General features: G+C 40.0%; 1 protein-coding gene across 1 annotated transcript; it reads right to left on the reverse strand.

The window, feature by feature from the left end:
- Positions 1-12677: 12677 nt before the first annotated feature.
- Positions 12678-13292, reverse strand: LOC134629831 (exosome complex component RRP45-like). The gene is made up of 3 exons (XM_063477342.1): positions 13079-13292; positions 12901-12976; positions 12678-12801 (listed from the first exon to the last, which is right to left on the reverse strand). The coding sequence occupies exons 1-3, from the start codon at positions 13290-13292 to the stop codon at positions 12678-12680; spliced, it is 414 nt and encodes a 137-aa protein (XP_063333412.1).
- Positions 13293-16659: the final 3367 nt, after the last annotated feature.

Raw genomic sequence — 16659 nt, forward strand, 5'->3', positions numbered from 1 at the left:
TTTTTGGCTTCTATCCAACAGTGTGAATGTGAACGAGCCGTCAAAAAGAAGAAAAAAAGCAAAGACAGATAAGGACATGCAGGATATGATGCATGTGTCTTTTTATACGTGCGATTGTGATTCCTACTTGTATTATACTCTTGTGCTGTAAATTCTGATCATAATTTGTATTTCTACACTTTCTATTTTTTATCAGTTGTTCGCTTATGTGCAGAGTAGAAAACTTTATCTCAAGTTAGCAAAATAATATATAAATTCACCTTTGATTTTGCAGAACATGAATATAAATATAGAATTTCAACAGGTGTTGGTAAACTTTCGAGAGCACTGATTGTGAACACGTGTGGAGAAACTGTACGTGCCTACATGAGCACTCCTGTCCCGACAGCCTCAGATTACGTCCACACGACGTGATCTGAAAGGAAACTCAGCAGCCGTCCTCGGGAGGCTGTCTCCGGTCCAGTGAAGGGTGGCACAGCCTTACAAAAAGAACGTTTTAAAAATCCTGCGTACGTTTGTCATTTGTGCAATTAAAGCTTTCATTTCCGTTGCGGGCTGGTCAGACAGCTCTAAAAGTGAGGGACAGTTGTGTTTGTATTACAGTGTGAGTTCTATATTGTATTTTGTCCTCTAAACATGTATTTGGTTTTATACTATCATGCATGTCGACTGTCATTTACTGAGTTGTTGTATACTGAACTTTTGTGAAGACTGTTCTCTTCTTGCCACTTGGCAAGGTCCGACTTTGTCATCAGTTAATGTAAATCCCCATGGGGTGATGTTCTGTCAGAATAAAGGATGAAACCAAATTACTGTCTGACTCATCTTTGTGCCAGAAGCAACACACACACACATGCCGCTCTCCAACACATGTCCTGAACGGTTAACTCCTCCCAGCAAGTAAATATCAGTTAGATTTTGCAAACATTTAGACAACTGCACTGTTTAATGATGTGAAAGCACACAGGCGGTAAAATCAGAATACAACAGGTCCACAGTTAAAAAAAACATGAGTGCATGTGTGTAGATGTTCACTGTGACTCTTAATAAGAGTTTGTATACCAACCATTCAGAGCCATTACACTGAATGTCTTCCCTGAACTGCTCGCACAGTTACAACGCAAACATGCAATGTGTATCTCACAATTTCAGAAGTTATGCCTCAATATTAGAAAATGAACAGCGCTTATTTTTTTCAGTTGTTTTGTCAAAGAATTTCTGTCTCGGAGCTTTAGATTGAATTTGACTCCAGTCCTCTTTTCATACTTGACAATATAATTTTACAGTTTGTGTGACGGCACATTCAGTTATGTAGAACAGAAACAGAACGGTCTAATCAAAACAAAATGATTCATGTATGTTAGACTGCTCAAAGACGCTTTTAAGTCTGCTGGCAAAATCTTACAGGGACACTTCAACCAAGCATCTAATATACATATTTTCTTCTTGCCTTTAATGCTTTTTATTCATCTGGATTGTTTGGGGGGCTCAGTTTTGTAGATTTCAGTTGCTTTTTTTTTTTTTTTAATATAATGGATTTAAATTTCACTTTTCTTATGCTTTATTTCATAATTATTTTATGAACATAATAATATGGCTGAAACTGTGTATGTGGTGATCAATGCAGCCTTGTTTCAGCAGCAGTGTCTAACATGCCATGTGTGATGCTATCGTGTAAATATGGACCAAAACCAGCACCTTGCTGAATCTGTGCCATGAAGATTTAAAGCAGTTCTGAAGGTGAAAAGGGATTCAACCCATTAGCAACGTGTACTTAATAGTGGCTAGTGAGTGTATATTAAATTACATCTGTTCCATCTTCCATATTCCATCTGTTCTATTTATGTTGCAGTTTAAGTCAATGGTGTCTTCTATCCTTTCTCTTATTTCCCAGACAGTTATTTATTTTCCTCATTCTTCATTCATGCACTCTTTTATCCACTCGTGCATTTTTACTGGATGCTGAACTTCCTGTCAGACAGACTGCAAGCAGCCAGAGTTAGAAACCAGACATCAAGAACCAGAACTGTCTGGCCTCTTCTGACTGTCTGGCCTCCCAGACCAACACCAGCATTATAAAGTTTGCAGAGGACACTACAGAGATTGGGCTGATCACTGACAAACAGGAGACGGCACACAGAAGAGAACTGGCAGGACTGTGGCCTGGTTTCATGAAAATAATCTTTTCATAAACGTAGATAAGACCAAGAGATGATTATAATCCAAGAAAGAATCAACACCCAACAGCTTCTATATGTATCGGTGAAGGAGAAATCACAGCAAAGACTGTATTTTTCTTTGTATTATTGTAGGATCTTTACCTTACAACATAAAGCATCCCGAGGCAGCTGTTGTTGTGATTTCACGCTATACAGTGGTCCCTCGTTTATCGTGGGAGTTACGCAGCAACAGTGACACTGACTGAAGAGAGGCCAAATGTTCTACAGCTGATATTTCCATTACTGGGCAACTCACAACAAATAATCTAGATGTATAAATAGCACCGCAGGCCAGAGGGAAAAAAAATTGCTGATAAGATTTTGAAGTAAATCATCTCTGTCAGTGGCAGGATTTGTCATCTTAAGGCTTTTGATACCTTTAGTTGTGCTCTGCTTCCTGGTAATAAAACTCATTTTGTGATGGAGTCCTGGACCACGATATCCAGCAACACCCTGGTGTATGTTTTGATAGAAGGAAAACGCAGGACTCTCAGAGAATCTCTGCACAAAAATGTGCAAATGCCACAAAAAAGGTCATTCATCCTCGTTGTTGCCAGTTATTGGGATCAAATCAAATCAAAGTGGTAAAGCACATCTAAGAAAAGAATAGCATCATTGTTTAAGATGCAAAAGTCTGCCCAGAAAGTTTGTTTCAGTGTTTTGATGTGATTTGTGATTTTTTGTACAAGCTCACCACGCAGTCACACGCACATCCACAGTGCTTTTGTCTATACCTTCACACACACCCTCACACATCCATCGATGCATCAGGGGCAACTCAGGGTTCAGTGTCTTGCCCAAGGATACTTCCGTTGGGTTTTGTTATTCGTACCTGTGTTGGAAGTAAGGAGGATCAAAAAGATAAGATTTGAATATAGATGATGGTTTGAAAATGTTTAGTTATGAGATGCTGGGTACACCAGGAAAATGGTGTTGATGGTGAAACTGCCAGCAGAGGGGGAAGAGGACAGAAAAAGTGGCTTAAGGATGAGGTAAGAGAGGATGTACAGGAGGCTAGCATGACAGAGGAAGATGAAGATGAAAAAGATAGAAGGAGATGAAAACCACCCAAGAGGAGCAAGTTGAAAGAAGACGTTATGACATAAATGTAAAATAATAATTTCGTTAAGGCCTCGCCACAGAGGGCTGTGAGCATTAAACAGTCATTTGATAACACTGAGCAAATAGCTTTGCAAAAGATAAAATAGTAACAGAAAAGGGAAAGAAAGTTGAAACACACAAACAGTTTGTGCATTCCTCTTATACACAAACAGTGTATCAGCGGGATCAGGCACTAAGCCCTACAGCCTCTGGGGTCAGGGCTTTTCTTAAAGCATGAAAAGCACAGTTACTTTTGAAGTTTTTACTCAAAAAAGATGAAAAGGAACAATTTTTTAAAGGTCTGATGACAAGGCCCATGAAACGAGGTCATATTATAACATATTAACCAACTTCAAGTAATAACCCCGACCTAACAAACTGAGAATAAATAGATGCTTAAATACTTCATTGTCAGGCCACAGCTGATACATGCTGGAAACAAAACAACAGATGTTAACTCAACAGTAATGGAATAAAAATCAAGTAGCAATAATAATAAAAGTAATTATAATGCATTTTATTTTAGGCGCCTTTTCAAAAATACTCAAGGTTACCTTACACAGAAGAGTTAAAAAAAAACAGCAATAGATAAAACCCCGATCGAGTCAAAAACAAATTTAAATATTTAAAATCATGAAGAGCAGTAATTAAGTAAATAATTAATTAATTCAAGTGACCAACAATATAAACAATATTCATAGTCATTAATTCAATGCAGCTGCTGAACAGACCTCGCAAAAAGCAAGGTAAACTGATTCAATACTTTCTCAACTCTTGACTGACTTTATTACGATTTATACATTTAGATTCAACCTCTGCCAATCTGAACTTTAGTGGTCGTCTAATTATAATATTCCTGTGAGGTTAGAAGTTTAAGTTTAACAGGTACATACTCCCTGGTCTCTAGTACAACTTGCCTAAATCACAAATATATGTACGGTATTCTTTCTTTTAGAATATTTTTAGCCACGTTAGTCTTTGAGGTAAAGGTTAAATACATTTTTGAAGTAATAGTTTCCAGTTCATACGCAGCATGTTTACTGTTGGCTTGTAATGATTCTGAAATTGAAACGTCCTCGCGATCAGAGCTCTGGTACACGCACAAGGAGCTGTCAGTGAGTAGATAAAGCGTGCCACTCTGGTGAAAGTTGTAATCTTTACAGATCATGTTTTGGTTAGACATCTGAATCTGAATCATGATAAACTGAAACTATTTTTTCTTACAAAAAATGGAACAGTACAGTTATGCTGAACTATTTTTTGCTAGTGCTCAAGTGAAACATCAGTGTTGTACAAAGTACCAATGCCACAGATTTGTTTTTCAAAATTTGTGGTATCATTAACGCATGCATACTGAAAAATAAGTGTGTGTCCAAGTGTATTGGTATGCTTCAGTTTTGTGTGAACATTAACCACTATGGATAAGAACATGTGAAACTGACACATCCACTCAAGTTTTACTAACAACCGGTTTGGTCGGGCGCTGCACAGACAAGTGCAAATTGTATGTGCATGCACTCATGAAGACATGCACATGTATGACACTCCCTGAAAAAAATGTCTGTTGAAGGTAATACTGCTAAGGTTACATGTGTGACTGACTGGCAGTTAGCTGCAGCTGACTGACGTCTGGGAGGCCTCACCTCTGCTAGTTCAAATCCCTGAACTTAGCCTCTTGGTCATGTCTGTGCTTTTAATTTTTGCTGAGTGAATCTCGATTTTATTAGCACCAATTATCAGATCTGCACGTCTGCTTTGCATATGTTCAGTTTATGAATGCAGCTTACTAACCAAGCTAGCTTGTTACCTGATAATACAGGGTGGGCCATTTATATGGATACACCGTAATAACATGGGAATGGTTGGTCCTGTTTGTGGCACATTAGTACATGTGAGGGGGCAAACTCCTCAAGATATGTGGTGACCATGGTGGCCGTTTAGAAGTCGGCCATCTTGGATACAACTTTTGTTTTTTCAATAGGAAGAGGGCCATGTGACACATCAAACTTATTGGTAATGTCACAAGAAAAACAATGGTGTACTTGGTTTCAACGTAACTTTATTCTTTCATGAGTTATTTACAAGTTTCTGACCACTTATAAAATGTGTTCAATGTGCTGCCCATTGTGTTGGATTGTCAATGCAACCCTCTTCTCCCACTCTTCACACACTGATAGCAACACCGCAGGAGAAATGCCAGCACAGGCATCCAGTATCTGTAGTTTCAGGTGCTGCACATCTCGTATCTTCACACCATAGACAATTGCCTTCAGATGACCCCAAAGACAAAAGTCTAAGGGGGTCAGATCGGGAGACCTTGGGGGCCATTCAACTGGCCCACGACAACCAATCCACTTTCCAGGATACTGTTCATCTAGGAATGCTCGGACCTGGCACCCATAATGTGGTGGTGCACCATCTTGCTGGAAAAACTCAGGGAACGTGCCAGCTTCAGTGCATAAAGAGGGAAACACATCATCATGTAGCAATTTCAAATATCCAGTGGCCTTGAGGTTTCCATTGATGAAGAATGGACCCACTATCGTTGTAGCCCATATACCACACCAAACCATCACTTTTGTTGTTCCAACAGTCTTGGAGGGATCCATCCAATGTGGGTTAGTGTCAGACCAATAGCGGTGGTTTTGTTTGTTAACTTCACCATTCACATAAAAGTTTGCCTCATCACTGAACAAAATCTTCTGCGTGAACTGAGGGTCCTGTTCCAATTTTTGTTTTGCCCATTCTGCAAATTCTGTGCGCCGATCTGGGTCATCCTCCTTGAGATGCTGCAGTAGCTGGAGTTTGTAAGGGTGCCATTTGTGAGTAGCTAATATCCGCCGAAGGGATGTTCGACTAATGCCACTCTCCAGTGACATGCGGCGAGTGCTACGCTGTGGGCTCTTGCTGAATGAAGCTAGGACAGCCACTGATGTTTCTTCATTAGTGACAGTTTTCTTGCGTCCACATTTTGGCAAATCCAACACTGAACCAGTTTCACAAAACTTAGCAAGCAGTTTGCTAACTGTAGCATGGGAGATGGGTGATCTCGTAGGGTGTCTTGCATTCAAATGTGCTGCAATGACCCGGTTACTGTGTTCACCAGATATCAACACAATTTCGATCCACTCCTCACGTGTTAACCTCTTCGACATGTCAATGGCTGTGAACAAAGAGAAACTTGTAAATAACTCATGAAAGAATAAAGTTACATTGAAACCAAGCACACCATTGTTTTTCTTGTGACATTACCAATAAGTTTGATGTGTCACATGACCCTCTTCCTATTGAAAAAACAAAAGTTGTATCCAAGATGGCCGACTTCTAAATGGCCACCATGGTCACCACCCATCTTGAGGAGTTTGCCCCCTCACATGTACTAATGTGCCACAAACAGGACTTTAATATCACCAACCATTCCCATGTTATTACAGTGTATCCATATAAATGGCCCACCCTGTATAATACTCCAGCCTCTCGTGCAAATATGGTTATGTTTGGCTCTGAAAACATAAAGCCATGGCCAAATCCTAACGTTGAGGTTTTAAATACAGAGAGTCGTTTTTACTGAATGACTTTCTGTGTGTTGTTTAGAAAAATTCTCTTTAGTGTCAGTGTCAGAGGAATATTTGCTAATTTCTGTTAAATAAATAAACTTCAGTTTATTTTACCTTTTGTTTGGTAAAAGTCAGACCAGATGCCTTAAGGGAAGAACAGTAAAGGTCTTAAAAGACTGAAGCCTCATAAGCTTTACACGTCACACTGTCACCAACTGCCTGAAAGTGTCTGTTTGACTTGTTGTTATAAGAATGAATGGTGAATTAGCTGGAAACATGGTCAAAGCTGTTGTTTCAAGAACCAATTATGGTTTAGTGAAACTGGCTCTTTTAGGGCTTTAACCCAAGAGCCATGTAAATCTGCTGGAGCAGACTGCTTGTGACATGGAAGTATACCTCAGTTATACACACAGCTACTCTTATAGATCAATTCGAAAACATTAATAGCTCTTTTATGATGTCAGCATTGAAGTGCCCTGGACCCCACATGTGAGAGTTCTTCTGCATAGCTATGGCTGGTTAAACACTCTTTTGATATCCAAAAAGTGATCCATTCAACAGTTCAAGTGGTAGTTTGGGGATTTCTATCAAATCCAGTAAATTCAGGCTATATTTGAAATAAACAGCTGTATATATGTAAACACACAGAACGATCCTGATCATTTTGAACAAGACCCATCACGTTTGCACAGCTAGAAAATTGTCTATGTTGTAACTTCCCTGACACAAAGTCCTGCACTTTGACTTGTGGCCACCAGCACCCCAACCAGAACTATTAATACAGACTGCACAAGTGCAAACGCTCTCATGTGACCAAGTTTCATTTCATCGCTGCTGCTCCAACAGTTTGCCACTCAAACGCCATTTGAGCTTGCAGCTACACCACCAGCTATGATGAGTGACTTCCACACGCATCGCCTTCATGACTTCGCTAAGGACTGGAAAGTTGAAGGGAGCTCTTTGATAGGCCGAGCCTCAAGTCTCAGATATCTCTTCCTCACTCATGCAGTGCCTGTGCCCAATCTAAACCCAGTTCCATTCATTTGAACCAAAAACAAATGAAGATAAGTGCCCTTGCCAAAAGCCTGGCAGCAGAATGACACCACGAAATTGCTGGAAGCATTATGGGATGGGGCTATACAAAGAAATCAGCAGTGACTGACGGACACTGCAGACAAATTCTGCCCACCATGATATTGTTGCTTAACAGAGTGGAGGCTTCTGGCACAACGTCCACGCACGGAGTAGTAAAGTGAGTGAAAGGTTCCAACAGCACAACTTTGATAGTTTGACAGACACATTTTTGGCTTCTGTTCTTCATCCTTGTAGACATGATTGGAATAGAGTCTACAAAAAATACAAAACAATCAACCATATACATCTACATATATATTTACCAAAGATGGGGCAAGATGGGGTTAAAATGAATCACTAAAGAGGGAGTGCCCATAAGAATACATGGGTTGCATTATATTTAGTCCATATAAACAGGGGAAGGGGTGGTGTTTGAGTTTAGCTCCACCCAGTGTCGCACAACTCCATTGATTTTTTTTTTTTTAAAAAAGGCAAGTCAAAATGGATTACTAAGACGTGAAAGTTGTGCTTTATAGCAAAATCCTCTTTGCCACAGAAATAAGCTTCAGGTTCAGCTGAGGTCTTGGTTCAGTCTCACTCTCTATAGCAGGTGGATGCAATCAACACGCTCCTCTAATTAGGACAAAGGAGCTCAGGTTTCAGAGCAAAGGATGCTGTAGGTGTTAATAATAGCTGTTTTCCTGCTAGCTGGGGAATCATTGCAGACATTTTTTTCCTGGAAAAAATGATATTCCTTCTAGGGACATGAAAGATTGAACATGAAACTTCATAAAAATTAGACTTTTAACTTTAAAACCGAACAAAGTAAGACCTAGCACTAGAAGATCTAATGAAAGTTATTTATGCTGCTTTAGTGTCACAGCCTGCCAAAAGGCCCACTTCATGTAGTTAGTAGTAGTTAGTAATCAGTGTCAAGTAGCTTTTCTGTGTTAACTGGTTTCTGCTTTTATCCAAATGTCATTACTTCAGAGAAAAGTTCTGGTCTTCAGCAGTGGGTCTGAAAAATCTCCCACTGCAGTCATGCAAGAACTGGCACTCAGCTCCTGAAGCCAGTGTGAAAACGTCTTCACAGATAACAGAGAAACACACTGATGCCATCTTCATGTTGGGGAGAAAATCCTTCTTGCAACAGCTCCAACAAAAAAAATGTTTTAGCCTCGATGGATAGTTTTTCCCTTCATAACAACTCAGAGTAGTGTGAACTTTTTATAACTCGTCCACACGGATATTGTAGTTAAGAGCATGGCCTCTTTGATAAGCAGGTGCCTAAACACATGCTGTCTGGCAGGTCCCACCTCCACTGCTTCATGTCATTAAACTGCAGCACTTCACTGCATGTGGAGTTTGTGCTTCTTTCCTCCCAAACTGGTTAAGTCTGATCCATGATGATCATCTCTGTAAAAAAGAAACTCCAGCTCTAAACAACATTTTTCTTTGAATGTGTTAAAATGACTCACTGGGAGTTTATATCAACAAGTTTTAATAGAAATTTTTAAATATGACTTTTTTTTTTACCATGCAAACACACTGGCGTATGAGCAGAGACTCATTTGCAAACTTGCAAAAAGGTGCTTCTAATTTGCATTTGTTTTAAAGTCAGTACAGCATTTCCCATCAGAAATGCTAATATCAACTAAGAGTAAAAGGTGCAGTGAATAATATGCAAATTTGGTTTCCCCAGCTTTTGTTTTCAAGGCAGCAGCACTCAACAAATGTTATGCAAAACCTGATAACACAGCACGAACTTCCCAAGAGCTACTGGTGATGACAGGAATGTTTGGCTTTCTCAGTCTTCAAGTGCCCCCATAAATGGATTTGTTATGTGGCTGTGAAGGAAAGTAAATGACAGTCGGCCATTCTTGGTCTTCTCTGGTCTTCTTGGGAAGCTTTGAGATGTGTTTGGGCTCCTCATCATACTGTATGAATCCTTCTCCACAAAAAGATGAAAAATCTACAAAGCGGGTTCAGGTTTAATTATGGTATGTCTCAGCTTACCCTCCATGAAGTCATTTCAAGGCACTACTCTACAAAAACACATCTGAAGCATATGTGAAGGTGGTGGTGCCTGTACTCCAAGTGCACACAATCATTGGTTACCACCATCCCTACCTGCCATATTTGTCCCACCTGTAACTTTGTCTTGTTCACCAACATGAAATTAAGTTCAAGAGTTTTAAAATTCTGGAAAAGATCTTTAATGTAATGAAAGTTATCACAACAGGACTTCCACAGATTCAGAGATGGAAGCTTCAGTGGATGTGTTGCAGTATTGCCTAAGCTCACAACTTAAAATGGGAGCTTTTTACTCCATATCTTTATGCTTAGAATAGCTTTGCATTATTCACAGTCCAAAATAATCCTTATTTACCCTACACTGGGTCTTGATGCAGCTCCTCGTAGCGCCTCTACTTTTAAACAACTTTCTTCTTATTGGCTGTCCCTCGTAAACAGAATGATCAAACAGCAGGTAGGTGGGGCTTCTGCGCTCACGGCCAGAACTGTGTGCCTGCGATGGCCATACTTAGTATCTCTGCTCTCACTGACATCATACAGAGCCAATAGCAGAAGAGTCATGGCAACTTTGCATCTTTTTTATGTATATTTAAAAAGCTGCAAAGAGAGTGAGCTCAGGTACACTTAACCCTGTGATAAATCTAGCCAAGTTAAGAGACTTAACCTCTTACAGCACTGTAACACAATATTGGCTATTAAATAATCTGGTGGAGTGTCTGCTATTGGAGTAATATAGACCCTGCTTGTGCACTGAGTGGTCACATTACGAGTTTGATTTAACACAGTATCCCTGTGTGTCACTGAATACACCCACTAGGCCACCTTGGCTTTGTGTGTCAGACCACTGATGGCAGCGATGAGGGGTGGTGAGCATTCACAGTCACTGCTTTGTTCAGGACTTTTCCACTGACTGAGACACCAGGCCGTGCACGTGTATTTGTGTGTAAACCTTGTGTGTCTGCATGGGAAAAAAAAGACAGGAACCGTTGCTGTATCTTATCAGCCAACCAGAAGAAAAAAGACATAAAAAACTGAGTAGGCTTTAATGAAGAATTGAGGAAGAATGTAATTAGAGGATTACACAGTCATACAGGACTTTACCAGAGCAAATCTGACAGAGTTAGCAGTTAATCATGTGTTTCTGTTTTGAGGAAATAACTTTGGAAACACAGACATCTGAAGTGAAAGCAGAGGTGTGGCTCTGCGATGGGTTTTAGATCCTTCATCACCATGTACTGGTGCACTAGGGAACAAGTCCCGAGCTGCTTCACAATCCTGACCTCTGATTCATCAAATAAACTAGTACACAAAGGATGCTGCACAGGTGATCAAGCCGATAAGGGTAAAAGCATGCAGACGCACAAGAAAAGAGAATTTGAGTCATGAGGGTATTTGCATCAGGTGCCAAGAGGCTTCCAGGAACAGCACGTCTGCTTTACAGGGGCTTAAAAGACTTTTTTTTGTTTTTCTAGTGATTACGTATCACTCCATCAGTAAGCAAACAGGATTGGTGACTTTGTTAAGATAAAAAATACATACAGATACATCGTTATATAATCTTCTATGCACATGCTGAATTGATCAGACGTAACCTTAAAACTACCTGCCTAATGTTGATTAGGCGACCTTGCACAGCCAAAATTGCTCTGATTCCCAGAGCTTGGGTACCGGACCTCTGGGTGTGTCCGCTTTGACGTTTGTAACGGATCCTTTGTGGATCTTTTAGGTTGCACCTCTCTGAAATGTTTGTGGTTTGTGGTCATGCTTTGAAAATAACAGAAACACGTCTGTAAGCACAAGGGTACAAAAACTAAAGGGTTGAGTCTGAATCTGTGTTTGAGGTATTAAATGTTGGCTGTGATCTATCCCAATTAGAAGCCCTAGGCACACAATGTACCAGTTACTCAAAGAGAAAAGAATCCCACCCCACTAATTACATAATAAGTGAAAGTGCCATGTTTCATCTTGTCAGATGTCAGCTGCAAGCTTCATAAATTTCTTACAATTATTACATCATCCTTAAAAAGTAAGTAAAATCATATTTTAGATTTAAACCTCACACCTCGCCGGTTATCCTCTTCTAGGATCTGTGCAATTTCCTTACTGATTTAAACTATGTATGTCCCATTGCTGCCTGTGCTGATTATCTGAGGTTTGCTGTTCATGTCTACTTTTATTCATTGCACAAACAAGTGTGTTATGCCAGTTTCATATCTATTTAATTCAGTTTTATGAGTGTTTTCATGAGCAGGATTTGCAGGAGGTTATGCAGTGAGGATTAAAAGAGCAGAGGAAGTGAAGATGGATGGGAGCAAAAGTAAAAGGTAAGTTTGGCAAGATGGTAGTGAGACCTGCTGTGATGTATGGATTGGAGACGATGGCACTGACAGTAGACAGGAAGTTGAGGTGTAGGTGAGGATGCTAAGTTTTTCATTGGGAATGACCAGGAAGTGACAAGTAGAGGAGATGTAGAAGGCTAGTGTGACAGAGGAGGACAAGGTGAGATTGGGAGCAGATGACCTGTGGTGACCCCTAATGGGAGCAACTGGAAGCAGAAGAACAGGAGCATATGAAGCTTTAAATGGTTTAAAGGTTTGATCATGAAGCAAATAACCAAAAATCTGTATTCAGTACAGTTAGAAACAGCATGTTAATGTTTTGTTAATGAGTTGCAGTCTCATTTAAATCCAGCTCAGTGTTTATAATAAAATGTTTTGACGTTTTGGAACAAATCTCCATCTGCAGCCTTTCCTCGTTTTCTCTGCCGTTTCTTGGATGCTGCTGCCCCCTTCTGGTGAGACTTGGAGCCTGTATTTCTGAGAGCAATAAAAAATGAATTAAGAACAACCACATCAATATGTGCATAGCCCTTTGTCTGTTGACTGTATTCATTAGAAAATAACAGCTGTGCTTACTTTGGTTTTTCTGGCACCTCTGGGTTTAGTATGACCACCTCCTCCTCTTCACTGTCTGATATCTCAACCACATCTCCTGTAAGACAACAAACTCTCAGTTCAAGCACATTTTAATCTTTTCCTCTAATCAGCAAACATCACTTTTACATTAAACTGTCCAAATAAATTAATAAACCACCTTCGCCCACGTCCATCTTTGTCACTTCTTCCACTTGCTCGTCACCATTGATGTCATTTTTTTCCTCTTCATAGTCATCTTCATCATCCTCCTCCAGTCCCCAGCTGTTCTGCAACCCCTGTCCCACCTGTCCAACACCAGGGACTGGCACCACTGGGGATGGCACCCTAGCATGTGTGGTTAAGGAGACTAAGAACGAGGACGTGAAACACATTTTCTTTGTTGCTATCAATTTTTTTCTCAGCATTAGCATAGCCTAGCCTAAAAATCAAACACAAGAACAAAATGCCTATAGCTTGTTAGCTTCTGATTGGCTGCTCCTTGTAAACAAAAGATTTAAACAGAAGGTATTGAGCGATATCTTTCTAAATTTATATTGCATGAGAATAAATCTAGACTAAAGATACAGATTTTACAACTGCCTACAGATGAGGGGGGCCAGGCACTTCCTAACCCTTTATATTATTACTGGGCTTGCCATGCACAAATAATCTCAGTGTGGTTACATTCCTTTCTATACCAAGGCGAGCCACCGGTAGATACTTGGTGCTGTGACCCTCGTTCGCCTCTTAGTCTTTTATCTATTGATCTGGCTGACCTTCCTCTTGGTGTCAGAAATAATTTCATTTTGATGCCTACACTTAAGGTTTGGCATAATATTGCTGCCCACGTTGGAAGAAGAGGTTTTTCTAGTGCACTACAGCCTCTAATTAGGAATAAAGCTTTCCTTCCAGGTATTGGCATTAGTATATTTGATGATTGGTGTTCTAAAAATACAAGATTTATTTGCAATCTGTTTGAAAGGGGTAGTTTTATGGCTTTTAATCAAATTCAAATTAAATATAATTTACCACAGAAACACTTCTTTGGGTTCCTGCAAGTAAGGCATTTTGTAAATTCCCTTACATTTCCAGCCAATCAACCTGTTTTGAATCCTATTGAAAGCTTTCTTCTTAAATTTAATGAGGAAATAATCACAAAAAAGAAATTTATGTCTCCTTGTTATGGGAAATTATTGTCTTTGAATTTTGTAACCACTGATAAGGCCAGGGTTCGGTGGGAAACCGACCTCGAAGTTCAGCTTAGTGCAGAAGCATGGTCCAAAACTTTTAGATCTGCCAAGAAATTGTTTTCCTGTAACAGACTCCAGGAACGCCATTACAGAATCTTACATAGACTGCAGCGTACGCCAGAGTTTCTAAATAAAATTCATCCTCAGATTTCTCCTCTTTGTGTAAAGTTCAATACGGATGTGGGGACCTACTACCATTGCATATGGCAATGTCCTTTAATTACTAGATTTTTGAAAAATATTGCTATAGAGCTTCGCTCAATCTTTCACCAGACGATCCCACTGAACCCTGTGCTGTTCGTTCTGGGTCTATCTATAGAAGGGCTCCCTCTGTCTTCTGTACAGATGCTTTTGTTAGGTAAACTTTTACATTTAGCGAGGCGATGTGTACTGTTTCAGTGGATTCAGAGACAGCCCCCTACTGTTACACAATGGTACAGAGAAATGTTCAAGGTGCTGCCAATGGAGCGCCTTAGTGCCATCATAAAGGGCAATTGTGATGCATTCTGTAGGATATGGCGGCCTTTGCTTGATCACCTACCTCGTGACCTTGCTGTGCTATTACATAAAGGGGATCACATTTTGTCTGTATTCCCTCTTTTTTTTATCCCCCTTTTTTTTCTTTCCCTTGACTTCAAACGTGAAACGCTGTACATATTTTGACCCAGACATGTACATCTGTAACTCATGTACCTGTATTTGTTTTTTTTTCTTCTCTTTTTCTTATTTGTATTTGGCTGTGCTGATTTGTTGCTGTTTGTGTTGTTCCAAAAAATCAATAAATCATGGTTTTTTAAAAAAAACAAAAACAAAAACCGAAGGTGGGTGGGGCATATGGTCATCTGATCCCAAAGATTACCATATTAGGGATCTCTGCCTTCAGCGACATCATGCAAAATCCAAAAGCAGAAAAAAGTGTTCAGAGCAGTATTAAACCTGAGATTCTGGCTTTATTTGAATCTTGACAGTGTGTAATAGGTCCAGTTTAATATTAACTAAGCATGAATATGTTGTACTGATAGCCATGGTAAGTGACAAAATCAAAACTTTATTCATTCTTCTTGGAGGCTGAAAGAGGAGTTAATAAATAACTTCATTGTGTTCAGCTTTACTTTAAGGAGATAAATGCGTCTGTCTGCTGTGAAACATTTATATACAGTATACTGTCTTCCCTGCCCATTATAACAGTTGGTGCACAATTAAGAACCCTTCAGAAGTGTTTAATATGTAAATGAGCGTTCAACTATTCCACTGTTAGTGTAACATGATATATGGATGTTGACAGAAAGCAGAAAGGCAGCTTGGCGTTCTGCAAGCTACCCTCTCATTATCCGACAATTAAAAGTTTGGAAGTGTCCGTCTTGTGAAAGTGAATCTCCAGACGGGCAAACAGTTGGTTATACAGGAACTACCACATCCCAGGACCCCTGTACCCCGAGCTTTAGTTGGCTGTTGGCTCTTTAAATAATGTCTGAGCGAGACAGAAAAGGTCTCACTCAGACACATGGTGTCGTCTTCTTCTCCGGTCTCACTAATAGTTGGTCTACAGACACAAACACCCACTTTCCATGATTACAGGCTTTCCCCGACCCTGACGTGGGTGTGTCTGAGAACCATTAGACCAGTGCTTCCAAAAGTGGAGGCCGCTTGGACAAAACTCACAAGGCATCTAATTTTGTGTTACTTTTCAATTGCCTTCATCATTTCAAATGTTGATAACTAAAAACAGTATTTTGGATTTTGTCTCACTGGTTCCCTTGGCCAGAGTTTATTCAATAAAGAAAGAAACTGAAAATTTTACATTAGTCTGAGTGATTCATATATTTGGCTGGTGAAGACTCACAACTTAGGAATGGACAAAATGCATACAGCCAGGGGTGGTCCTAGCCTGTTTGGTGCCCACACACTCCCTCTGTCGTCCCCTGCCCCCCTACCCCCCGACACACACACACACACAAAACATATTAAGGATTGTACATTGACATATTTTATTGTGAAAACTGTGAGACAAAAACCATACTGAATTTAACCAGATAAATATTTTACATAGTGAGAGAGAGTATCCAAATGGATTCTTTCCTCTTTTTTTCTAAACTGAGGACCTGATGGCTTTGACCTTTTCTTGTCCATCTTCCATTAGTAATTTTGCACTCCAGTATCAACACCCAACCCCACAACATAACCTAACAGACCTACACTTCAGTGCACAGATTAGGTTTGTAGAGGGGTTTTTTTTCTGAGATTTCACACAACTCAGGAAAGATAATTAACACATAATGGGCTTGGACTGACAATATTATGAATGAAATGTGCACTATTTGGAAGCAACACGCCCTCTCCCCTTTCAACAGGTTCCGTGTAAGCAGCAGCAGCAGCAAGCAGGCGCACCGAGGGCCCTCGCACACATCGGTGCATATTATAAGTCTATATCATGATGTCTTCTGTTTTTGTGTTTGTTGTAGGGCTGTCAACGCTGTCATCACGATTAACGCTATTACAATTTTTAACG

This window comes from Pelmatolapia mariae, linkage group LG6 (assembly GCF_036321145.2).
Source record: "Pelmatolapia mariae isolate MD_Pm_ZW linkage group LG6, Pm_UMD_F_2, whole genome shotgun sequence".
Classification (NCBI taxonomy): domain Eukaryota; kingdom Metazoa; phylum Chordata; class Actinopteri; order Cichliformes; family Cichlidae; genus Pelmatolapia; species Pelmatolapia mariae.